At 49.0% G+C, this 12,606-nt stretch overlaps 1 protein-coding gene across 12 annotated transcripts in view; it reads right to left on the minus strand.

The window, feature by feature from the left end:
• PTK2 (protein tyrosine kinase 2) overlaps positions 1-12,606 on the minus strand; it is a 254,857-nt gene that overhangs the window by 11,908 nt on the left and 230,343 nt on the right. For all 12 annotated transcript variants that reach the window (XM_079106752.1, XM_079106751.1, XM_079106749.1 and 9 more), the window contains 2 exons: positions 4,651-4,713; positions 211-250 (listed from right to left, as the gene is read on the minus strand). In XM_079106752.1, the coding sequence (XP_078962878.1) occupies positions 211-250; positions 4,651-4,713 (103 nt within the window). The remainder of the gene's footprint in view (positions 1-210; positions 251-4,650; positions 4,714-12,606) is intronic.

The raw sequence follows: 12,606 nt of genomic DNA on the forward strand, positions 1-12,606 counted from the left end.
GTACTTAACCACTGAGCCACATCCCCAGCACTTTTTATTTTTTAAATTGAGCCAGGGTCTCCTACAGTTGCCGAGGGTCTTCTTAAGTTGCTGGACTGTCCTTGAACTTGGGATCCTCCTGCCTCAGTCTCCCAAGCAGCTGGATTACAAGTGTGTGCCACTGAACCCAGCTACACAAGCTTTTGACACACAACTCATCTCTTCACTGACCTGGTTTGCCCACAGGCTGATAGATGTGTTGGTTTCCGGTCTGTGGGAAAGAAAAGTTGAGTCAGTGCGCTGGTGGGCACAGGGAAGGACCGTCCACCCGCTGAACTCCACCAGATGCTGGGGCATTGGGATGAACAAGACAGCTGCCTGCAGAGCTCAGAGGTGTGGTAAGTGGGTAAGTGACACCTCACACCAACAGTGTGTGGGGAGGCTGTAACAAAAGCAACCTGGGGCACTCTGGGACCACAAACACAGCACCCATACAGATTTAGCACATTGCTACGTGGATGTCTCTGGTTTACCATTAAAGGTCTAAAATCTCAGCCCTCCCAGTATGTGTCATTGCTAATCCTATGCTCAGGATCCTCCCAAACACGCTGATCACAGTAAGGGTGCAGTCAACAAGAAAGACACTAGGGACTTGGTAGTGCTGGGGAGTCTAGAAGTTCCACGGGCTCATGCTGTCAATGTCCCTAAAGTTCTGGGCACATTGGAACTGGTATAACCCTCCAGATGTTCCAGGCCAAGGCAGGGAAGCAGGGACTAGGTGAAGGGAGGCCTCCACTGGAAACCAGTCCTTTTCCAGGCCTTCAAGCTTGACACTACATTTGAGTATTTTTATTTTTTTGGTACCAGAAACTGAACCCAGGGGTGCCTAATCCCTGAGACACATCCCCAGTCATTTTCATACTTTATTTTGAGGCAAGGTCTTTCTAAGTTGCCGGGGCTGGCCTCAAACTTGCAATCCTCTTGCCTCAGCCTCCTGAGCTGCTGGGATTACAGGTGTGCGCCCAGTCTAAAGTAATGAGTTTTATAACTAAAATGGAAAAAAAACCTCAAACAAACCATATATAACTTTGGAAAAGACTTTTCTTGCTCATTTAAAATAATGATATAGGTACATAATTGAATGTGCCTTGTTTCCACTGACAAGAGCCACTTCTTTAAAATACCAGGACAATGAAACAGTACACATAATTAACATAGCTCCTTTCCCTAGAATCACAGTTGTTTTCAACCTGCCGTTTATCACCCAGATTTACCCCTGTTTTAATTAACTGAGTATTTACATTTACTTTTTTTTTTTTTTTTTTTTTTTTTTTAAAGACAGAGTCTTGCTATGTTACGTTGAAGGTTGGCCTTGAACTAGTGGGCTCAAGAGATCCTCCTGCCTCGTCCTTCCCAGGGGCTGGGACTTCAGGTGCTGTGACACTGTGCCTAGCACGTGCTCTACTGCTGAGCTGCATCCCTAGTACCCACCCTGTTTCCAAACTCGTAGACCCTCAGAGCCTGGCTGGGGGAGGAGTTCTCAGTACCGAGCTGGCACATGGTGCTTTCTACTGTACATGCCATGTTCATGCCACTCATCTCTTCAGCTAGGAGTTATAAGCCCCTGCTTTCTAGGTACAAATCAGAGCTTTGCCCTTGTGGAGTTGCTATGGTTTGGATGTGAGATGTCGCATGTGAGACAATATAAGAAGGTTTAGAGGAGAAGATTGGGTTGTGAGAGTCTTAACCCAATCAGTCAATTAATCCTGATAGGGATTAACAGTGGTAAGAGGTGGGGTGTGGCTGGAGGTGGGAACTGGGCATGGCTGTGGGGTATGCATTTGTATCTGGGCAGTGCAGTCTCTCTCTGCTTCCTGACCTCGTGTGAGTTGCTTCCCTCTGTCACAGTCTTCCTCCATGATGTTCAGCTTTACCTTGAGCCCTGAGGAATGGAGCCAGCCTTTTAAGGACTAAGACCTCTGAAACTGTGAGCCCTCGAGTAAACTCTTTCTCTGCTACAATTGTTCTGATCGGTCCTTTAGTCACAGTGGCAAAAAAAAAAAAAAAAAGCTGACTAAAACAGAAATCGACAGAGAGGTGGGGAGAGACAGTTGTGCCCACTCAAGGCAGCACAGGGCCAGTGGAAGGGGAGTCAGGGCTCTGGAGACAGCTGCAATGGCTGAGCATGTCCTGGTGGGAGCCAAGCCATGCGTGAGGAGGGAGGATTGGGAGAGTGCCTGAGGAGCAGCGAGGCACCAGGTAGCCAGAGAAGCCTGAGCTGGCCATGGTGGGTATTGTGGTGGTGAAACCCACACACTTCCATCAAACTTTTGGGTTGATATCAGGCAACAACCAAGCTCAATTACCTAGAAAACTCGATTCTCAGAACATTCCGGAACCATCTAACAAATGTGACTGTGCGCAGCCCAGCAGGTTCCACTCTGGAGGGGCAGGCGCAGGAAGGGAAGCCCATGCTCTGCATGTCCACTGGCCACATGTCACGGGCCTGCTGGGCCTTGGTGTACCTCTCTCTGAAGCTAGCGATGTGCCCAGCCCTGTGCTGCTGTCCCAAACTGAGCATGCTGTTGACTTACATGCCATCTTTTTTTATTTTTCATTTTATTTTAATTTGTTCTAATTAGTTATACCTGACATTAGAATGTATTTTGACACATTGTACACAAATGGAGAACAACTTCTTCCTCTGCTCATATGACATTTGAAAGGTCCTGATGGGTCTTTGTCATGCACAAGGAAGGGTCAATTTTCCACCAGCTGGTCATTATGACTATTAACTACTGTGCACTAGTATACTAGTTACATGCACTAGTTACATATTATCACCTATTAGCTAGTGCATACCTGTTTACAACCTATGTTGCTTTCTAACCAAAGGGCTCTCTCTGAGACTGCTGCACATTTGCAAAAATGTTGAAGCTAGTATTCCAAGATATGGGTCAAAACTAAATGTTGTCTTTAGAGAAAGACCAACGGGTCATGGGGAAGACAGATAAGCCTGCTGAGCCAGGCAGCATGTGGGAGTGCACTGCCGGGGTCTGGCACTGCAAGGAGGGCTCTGAGGCAGCCAAGTCCACTGGTCTGTGGAATGTGAATGACAATAGGGCCTGGCAGTGAGGAGATCACAGTGAGCGTCCTGTGGAATCCACTGTGCAGTACTAAGCACCAAGCACTCTTACTACTGTGTAGGTCTGCCATGCAGAAAACCATGACGTTGTAGGTGAGCCTGTCATGTGTTATCTGATTGACAGTTCTTGTGGATATAAAGCACTTCTGAGTAATTCCCCTATCAAGGTCTCGTTCATTTGTTCTACATATTTTCTGAGTATCTTCTATGTACCACATCCTGAAACACAAAGAATTTTTCTTTTCTAACAAATTTCCTATTAGCGATACTCTCACCAGCGCATCCCTGAACAGTTCTTCACAAGTCAGGAAAAACTGCTTGCTGTACGTCAGTCTCTTCAGTCTAGGAAAGGAGCTTGGTAGTCATGTGACCTTGCTCATGAACTGAGGAATGTCAGACTCAGGCTACCTGCGGAGCCTAAGCAGGCACATTGGTGGGAAATGCCAAAGCCTTAGCCTTGTGAGCTGGCAATGGCAACGCTGGCATCAGAGCTCAGGTGCTGAGGAGGCTATGGCAGAGGTGAGGGCGTTTCGGTACCATGTGTCCTGGTGCTGGGAACCCAGGGCTGTGAATTCAGATGGTGTTGCACCTACCCAGAGAGGTTTATCAGGGAGAGGCCCAGACAACCCTCAGCACCCTATTATGCCAAAACTGGACGTCATTCTATGTGCATAGAAACACACTCAGGCCAGGTACCATGGCACATCCAAGTTCAAGGCTGGCCTGGGCAACTTAGCCAGACTCTGCCTCAACAAACAAACAAAAACAAAACAAAACAAAACAAAAACCAAGATAAACAAAAACAAAACAAAACAAAACAAAAAAAGGGCTGGGGATGTGGCTCAGTGGTAAAGTGCCCCTGGGTTCAGTCCTTAGTACCACAAAAGGAGGAAAAAAAGTTTAGAAGATTTAAAGTAAGTGTTGACAGTGGTCTGGAAGTCAACTCGGGTTTCTTTCTACCCAGAAGCTCGCAAGGGCGGGAAGAGTACCTGCTGGGGCAGATGTGTTTGAGGAAATGTGTACTCATTTACTAGACACCTGGGGGCGAAATCTAAGGATTCAAGTTACTTCCCTCCGGACACTAGGAAATACTTCTAGGCAGCTTTAAATATATTTGAATTAATCCTAAATTAGTTTTCTAAAGAGAGTTTCAAGCATTTCTTCCCTAACACCTACAAGGAAAAAAAAACACGTTTAAACAAGTTGTATGTGACTACGACAACTTTGATGACCAGCAACAGGAGCATGACAAGTCACAGTTGACCACTGTGTGCAGCGACAGTGTGCACATACTGCTTTAGGTCACGGGGCTGTGGCTCACTACTAACAGCCTGAGTCCGTAATGGGCAAGAAACTTCTGTATCTACATGAGAATTCTGTACAGAGAATATTTTAATAATCCTAGTGAAATGTTCACTTTATTTGAACTGACTGTAGAGCTGATTATTCTGTCCAACATCATGGGTATCAGTGAGGTGGATGTCCACACCATGAGCCCCAGCCCCGACAATGTGGGCAGTGCTTACCGGACCCTGAAGACTCCCCTCCTCCCTGTCGATACTGCCTCGCGAGAGCCTCACATCAGGTTTCTAAAGAGATAAAAATGAAAACAAGTCCATTTTAAATATGAAAACCAGTGGCAGATCCTGATCAAATTCCTTCCCCCACCCCAGTACCAGGGATTGAACCCAGGGGTGCTCTACCACCGAGTCACATCCCTGATCTGTTTTATTTTTTATTTTGAGACAAGGTCTTGCTAAGTTGCTAAGGTTGGCCTTAAACTTGTGATCCTCCTGCCTCAGCCTCCCGAGCCATTGGAATTACAAGTGTGTGCCACCAGGCCTGGCCAGAATTCCTTCTTTTATAACACAACTGTCCTCTGATGCAGCCAACCTCTCGCAGAGCCGATTCCCAGCCATCTTCCCCTCCCATTGCGGGCCTTCTCCAGTGCTTCCAGGTCCTGAGTGATCCTTGCAGCCTGCACCAATCAAGCCCATTGCCACTGTGCTTGAAAGTGAATTTTCCAGGACGGGGCTCCACCTTGTCCTCTGCCACTTCACTACTATTCTGGGTGTGAGAGAGTGCAGGATGTGGGTGAATATAGAGAGGACTCTGGATAGATGAGCGTTGTTCAGGACCCTCAGAGTTGTCCAGTGGCAGACAGGAAGCTTGTATGTTACCTGTGAACCTGGGGGGGGGGGGGCACACCTACACTCATTTATGGAACAACTTTCTAATAAGCAGAGGCACTCCACTGGAAACAGGATGGACAGCCCTGAGAGTGAGCCAAGGGGGCAGAAGGACATGTGACTCGCTGTGCCCCAGACCCAGGCCTCAGAGTGCACACTCCCACTGCTGCTGAAAGCAACTTCCAAACTGTAAAAATTACCTTCCTCTTGTTGAAAAATATGCATCTAAAAATCACAGCTAAATGTAGGTGGGAAATGACCCAAATTCTCAATGAGTGTTAAGAAAGCAGACTTCTACAAAGCATGATACAACTGTGTCCATAATGAAACCAGAAAAGGTCTGAATAAATAATTCTGAACTCCAAAGAGTGTAACTTACATAAAACTCTACAGGTGAAATGCCCTTCTGTGCTTACATGTGCTATAGTATCACTAACTGGTACTTCTAAAATCCAGTTCTTACAGCAGATGTCACGGATCTATAAATCCAGTGCTGCTCACGGGCAGAGCACAGTGGACCATCTCAGAAGACATAGCAGCTGTGGCTGGATGGGAAACACACTTGAGAGAATTCAGAGGTAGGCAGCCCCTAGCCTGGAGGGCAGACTCCCCTGCTGGAGTAACCCTACGAATAGACACAGAGCAAGGAAGCAGGACAAGAGCCACATTAATCCAAACAGTCACCCCAGCTGGTGAGCCAGTGGCAGTGGGGCTGCAGGAACAGAGAGGCAGTGTTATGCAAGCCTTGGGCCCAACCCTAAGACACAGCGGGAAAGTGACTCCCAGTGCCAGGGCTCTCACCACAGAGTAGCATTCAACGTGAACCTCCAGGTCAGGAGGCTGCTCAGGGAGGGCTGAGGAACTACTGAGGCCCAAGCAACTGCAGAGGCACGCCAACACACTGCCTGCCACGAGGGACTGCTTCGGAAAGGCATATGTGGACAGCGGGGGACACCAATGGGTGGCCAGATCAGCCAGCAGTGCTGTGCCCCCATGAACTTGCTCATGTTCATGGACTGTGGCTATATAGCAAGATGGCCTTATGTTTACCTGCTATTTGCTTCCAAGTGGTTCAGAAAAGAAAAATGCATGAATATGCAGAGCATGGTTGAGTTAATACTGGAGAGTTTGGGTAAAAGGAGCATTAGAATTCATTCTGTTCTTGTGGTTTTTTTTCCTACGTGTGAAATTATGTCCTTCTCTCCATCTGTTCACTTGGGAGGCTGGCTGAGGGAACCCGGATGAAGTACTCTGGGCACAGGAGAGTGACTTACTGGCTCTCTGACTATGCAGGACACTTGAGATGGCATGATTAATAGCAAAGAGGCTTATGTGGCCAAGACTGCGAAGTTCACAGACTGCCAAGTTCAAGTACATGGCTCTCACACCTGCTTGTTGCTGGTGCTGCTTCAACTCACGATGGACAGCAGAAGGCAGCTAGGTAGAGGAGAAGGGGCCTGCTCCCTGGACACCTGAGCCATTCTCTAGGGAAAGGAGTTCACTCACTGGGGAGGGCCCAGTCCCCACAGCCGGATACCCTGCTTGGCCTCTCCCAACACTTCTGTACTGAGAATTCTGGGTTCAACATGTGAACTTCCAGGAGACACACTGGAACCCTAGTGGTGGGGGAGTCAGGCTTGACTGTTACTGAAGCAAGTTAGAAACACGTTACTTCCCACAGAAGAATTAAAATACTGTAAAGAACCAAAGGGAAAGATAAAATCCACAATCTCCCCTGGAAGAAGTTATCATGACTTAACATGTTACAAGGATGGAACCACATCACGTGGCTTGTAGCTTTCATGTGGGAACCTGCTCGGGGGCAAGTTGAGGAGCTAGACAGTCATCCCCCACCCTTGACAAATGGCCTATGAAACAAAGTGGCAGCTTAGGGCTTGGGCTCTGGCTCAGGGCAGGGATCAAATCAGTTCCTGACAAGCAGTGCATCCTGGGCCCATGTCTTTTCCTTCTACAAATAAAGATCTTTGATTAAGTCCCCGATTATTTCCTGGGACAGATTTCTAGGAAAGGAGTTACTTCATCAATGGTCTGGGGACTTGGGAGTCTGTGTGAGCTTCCACATGGCTCGTGCTGTCCTATATTCACCCATTCTGTCTGCATAGAAGGCTTCTTATCTGATGCCACACCAGGTGGCAGCCTCTCAAAACTCCGCCCACTGACAGGCAGAAGACTGTCAGTTGGTAAACTCTGCCCCTCCTGCCCTGTCACTGGCCACTTCTGTCTTCCTATTGGATGCAGGTGTGGGAAAGCGTCCTGGGCCTTTCTCCTTGAGTTGACTGTCCATGCCCCTTTGGACATGGGCCAAACCTCTCCAATGCTACTGCTGCTGCTGAGGGTGTGTTGACCAAGGGTGAGGCTTCTGAAACCTGCAAAAGCACACTTGGTTGCTTGGGGCAACACAGCTTTTAAATAGTGGAGGTGGGAGTCAATCAAGCAAACAAAACATGTCTAATTTATTCTTTTACTTAAAGTCCTCTTGTGCTCCTTGGAAACAAAACCCCTGTTCAAGCTCCTTCCTCGTACTCAGGCTGTCTACAAGGAAGATGCCATGTGGCAGGTTCAGAGTGACGCAGGCAAAGACAGCCAATTAAAGAGCAGATGCTATGCTTGTTTCTGTAACTGAGTGAAGTCCTCTCTTGCCCACTTAAGGGCAGTTCTAAGGATGTACAAGGATACAATGAAACAATCTACATTTAAAATTGTACACAAATAGATCATATCATAAAGAATGTTTGGGATGACCTGACCATGTTCTCTAACAGATATACATCCTTTAAAACATTTAAAACAAAGTGCACAGCTCAATACATGTTTATGTATGTGCAGAGCATACCACCTGGATCAAGACACCAAGCAGGGAGCAAGCAGGGTCCCACACACCCTGCCCCAGGCTTATTACAGGACCACACCTCTCTTCCAGCCCGAGATCCCTCCTGCCTGTCTCTTTTTTGGTGGATTGAACTTGAAGCCTTGTGAGGGGGGCAGTCTGCCCTTCCTTATGCTGCACAGGGTCCCATGGTATGAACATTCACCCATTGTGCTCTCCACGGGTGAGGAGGTCATTCCCCAGTTCCTGGCCGCCATAAATACAAGCCGCTAGGAGAATTCTTGAATATCTAGACACATGTGCCCAATCCTTTTGGGCAACTGCTGGTCACAGGCAGGAGGCATGTTCCCAGCAGGGGCAAGCTGTGTTCTAGCTGCTTTGAGTCTGCACAGATACAGACTCCACTTTCATGTTGCCGTCACTCTAGAAAGTGACTAACTTTAGACCTTTGGTTCAAAGTCCTTTCTCCTTTGACTACACTCTGCAGCCTTCAACCCAGGAAGCTTGCAGGAGGGTAGTGGCCAGCAGGAGGCTGTCCTCCGAGAGTGGCTGTCTGCTGCCGCCCTTTAGCTCCTGTCTTGGCACTCCTTCTTATGGCTCTGCCGTGTGGGAGCAAAACAGCTCCACTACTGTTTTCCTTTCTCAGAACACAAAGCAGCCTTTATGTAGACACAACTTTCTCATTTTAAAGTTAAAATCCTTTTTTTTTAGCATAGTGTCACATTAGAAAATCACTGTGCACACAGTAATAAAAAGAAGCCAATTTGCTGTTTTCAAACAGGTCTTGGTAGGAAAGAAATGTCTCTCAACAGACTGAGGCCCACTTGCTGCCAGCACCTGGCAAAGCGGCCAATTTGCAGGAGAGCTCTTGACAGGGGACTCCCAGACATAGCACTGTCCTTTCTGAGCTGGGGGCAGGAGGGAGGGGGCCCAGGACACAGCATCTGTCATCTGGAGCCACAGGCAGGAGTTGTGGGGCTGCCGCCACAGAGCTCACCCTGTGCGGAAGGCCTCAGTGAATGAGGGGCGCGGCTGACTGAAAGTGGAGTACGCTCTGAAATGGAAGGCATTCGGCCGGCTCTTCTTTCTTTTTATTTTTTGGTACCAGGGATCAAATCCAGTGGTGCTTAAAAAGTGGCCACATCCTCAGTCCTTTTTATATTTTGTTTTATTTTTTGGTACTGGGGATGGAACTCAGGGTTCCTTAACCACTAAGCTGCATTCCCAACTCCTCCCCCGCCCTTTTTTGTATCTTATTTAGAGACAGTTCTTACTGAATTACTGAAGGCCTTGCTAATTTGCTGAGGCCGGCTTTGAACTTGAGATCCTCTTGCCTCAGCCTCCTGAGCCTCTGGGATTACAGGTGTATGCCACTGCACCTGGCTCAACAGACTTCTGTTCTGATCCAGTAGAAAAAGTGTAGGCACTTCTACTGACAAAGTAAGTTAACTTCTCAAATAACAGAACTGATCCCCTGCAAGGCTGGACCAGGGGCTGTACCTGCTGTGACCACTCCACAGTGAGAAACAGACAGTGGGCATCTGCGAACACTTGAGAACATTGTGAACAGTGACTTTTGGATGGTCAGAGTTCATAATAAAGAAGTTGAGTTGTATTTTGTATGTGTTTTTAAAATGCCATTTTTCTGAAATTGGCTTATTTCTTAAGAGTGTGGACTGGAAACTTGAGAGGCCTCACACTGGAAAGTCCCACAGCCTGAGGCAGCCACACTTAGGATGCTTGCTCAGACTCAGCATCCCTGGAGAAACACACGGTACTCTGACGGTCCAAAGCCCGAGGCTGAGAAACAAATTCACGTTTCTTCATCATAACACACACCTCCAACTAAGGGGGGCACAGGGATGTCTGCAAAGTCCTTCTGCAGAAGCTCTGAGCGACTAATGCTGTAGCTGGGGCAGCGGCTCCCACGTGAGATCCCAGCAACCTGGGCTGAGGCGAGTACGAGACAAGCCTTAGCAATTCGTAAGCTCCTGTCTCGAGGAGGCCAGGGTGGGGGCTGGGGATGTGGCTCGGTGGCAAAGGCCCTCGGGTCCTGACCTTAGTACTGCCAAGTGCAAGAAGGAAACAAAAAGCGGGGCTGAAATCTCTCAACGGCCCATCACACCAGTCTCTGGGGGAGCTGCGGAAGGCTTTGGGGACTGGCCAGGGACTCTGTCCTACAGGATGCATGCTCTAAGTCCTGGAGGCATCTCATCAGCGCAGTTATCACGGCCACTGTGGAGAGGCAGAGCCCTCTGACGATGTCACAGGACATCTGAGGCCTCTGCCACTATGTGATGCCACAGGTGGCCCACGTTGCACTCTCTTAAGTGCTATCTGCACTTGAGAGGTGATTTGCTCAAAGTCAGGCAGAAAGGGGTGGGTGCCAGGACCTGAGACTCAGCCAGGGGTCCTGGGAAGGGCCCGAGAGTGGAGGAGCACGCGGTAGGTTGTTCCTACATCAGACTCTGAGGTGGCCCAGACATGGAGTCCAGGCCTCGGTCGTAAGTCTATGACAGCAAGCCCTTCGTGGACAGGGACAGAGGGAACCTGGGCAGGCCTAAGCCAGGCTATGCAGTGGAAACCCCCCGGCACGCAGAGACTGACGGGGCACCAGGCAACAAGTGAGACCGGCAGTTCCACTCCTCTGAGGCAGCTTCCCTCTGTATGAAACCGTGACCACCCTCGTCACTCTGGTGACACCAAGTTGAGATCCCTGGGCTGGGGTCCTCTTCCTCTTGACCTCCTACACAGTCTGTTCTCTTTTCGCTCTGGAGCCCTGAAGTCTGTCCTCTACCTCAGGATACCAGCTCAGGCTCTCCATCATTATCTGAATGGTAGCCTGACCTCCTAATGGGTCTCTGCATGTCCAATCTTGCCCTCTGACCCCCACCAGCTGGGCACAGTGGTGATTTTCAAACACCAAGAGCACCCAAGTGTGACCTTAGGACCACAAGCCTTGGAATCAAATGGGTGCCAGGCCCCTGCCCCTCCAGCCCCAGTGCTGCCCCACCACCAGGCCTGGGAACCGAAGTCCACAAGTCCCAGTGCTCTGAATGTACCTCAAAATCAGTTCTATTCGTCAATAAAATAATGACAATACCATGTCCGGAGAGTTCTTGCAACACTTGTTTTTCATCAAGCTTCGAGATGCCTAGGACGTGAGACCTGTGAGGGCACACGCTGTGTCTGCTATGACTAAGCTGTGTGATGCCAACAGCCCGGAGGAGCGAAGGTCTCAGACATTGGTCCATGGTTGGCAGGCTCCATGGCTCTAGGTCTGAGATGAGGCAGAGCATCATGGAGGAAGGATGGGGGAGGAGCAGGAGGAAGGGGGGCAAGGAAACAAGATAGAGTCCCCAAGGTCACGCCCCAGGGACCTGCTTCCTCACTCATGTCCCACCCACCTACAGTTCCCACCACCTCCCAGCTGCCTATTCAAAGTTTTAATCCATTAAATGGGTTAATCCACTGACAAGGTCAGAGCCCTCATGATCCAGTGATTTCCTCAAAGGCCACCTATGGACACTGCCCACTGGCGACTAAGACTCCAACACATGAGCCCTTGGGGTCACTCCAGATCCAAACCATAACCTGCACACTCTCCACAAATACTGATGGAGTCTTATCACTGCCAAGCAGTACACAGGGCCAAGAGGGAGCACTGAACATGCTGCTGGTCTTCATGATGCAACACCCCAGCGGAGGAGATGGGTGAACAAGCATGTGAGATGTCACCACGCCACCCTGGGGAACACAAGGGAGATAGTGAGCAGCACCTGCCATGCTAACCTCAAGCAGCTTTCATCTCTGCCAAGGAAGAGGGACAGGGACATGGGAGTGAGACACACGGAGGACACTCTATTAGGATACACTTGCCCAAGTATGTGCATGCTTGGTGTCCAGTGAGAAGGGTCAGGGTTTCTTTTCTTTTGTGGTCCTGGGGATCGAACCCAGGAATGCTCTGCCACTGAGTTACAACCCCCGGCCCTTTTTATTTTTTTCAGAAAGGGCCTCTCTAAATTGCCCAGGTTGGTCTAGAACTCGAGATCCTCCTGCCTCAGCTTCCTGAGTCTGAAGTATGTACCACTGTGCCCAACTCAACTTGTAAAAGGGCAAAATATCAGAGTAAATGCTTCACAAGAACAGCAAGTTAAATATTTTTAAATCTTTTAAATATCTTTAAAATATTTTTCTTGTGGCTCCAAGAATGTTTTTCCTTGAGGTGCTGGGGGTGAACCAGGGCCTCATGTGTGCTAGTGAGCCTCTGCCACTGAGCTGTGCTCACCCTGGGGCTGGGATAGCTAAGCACCTCTACTCTTCAAGTGGTTGTCTAAACAAAGAGTCATCTAGCCCCAAGTGCCAGCAGTGCCCAGGCCAAGGAAGCTGGTGTGGGTAAAGGTGCCCTGAGAGAGGTACTTGTGATAAAAAAGCCAACTCCAGGG

This window comes from Sciurus vulgaris (assembly GCF_902686455.1).
Source record: "Sciurus vulgaris genome assembly, chromosome: 1".
Taxonomy (NCBI): domain Eukaryota; kingdom Metazoa; phylum Chordata; class Mammalia; order Rodentia; family Sciuridae; genus Sciurus; species Sciurus vulgaris.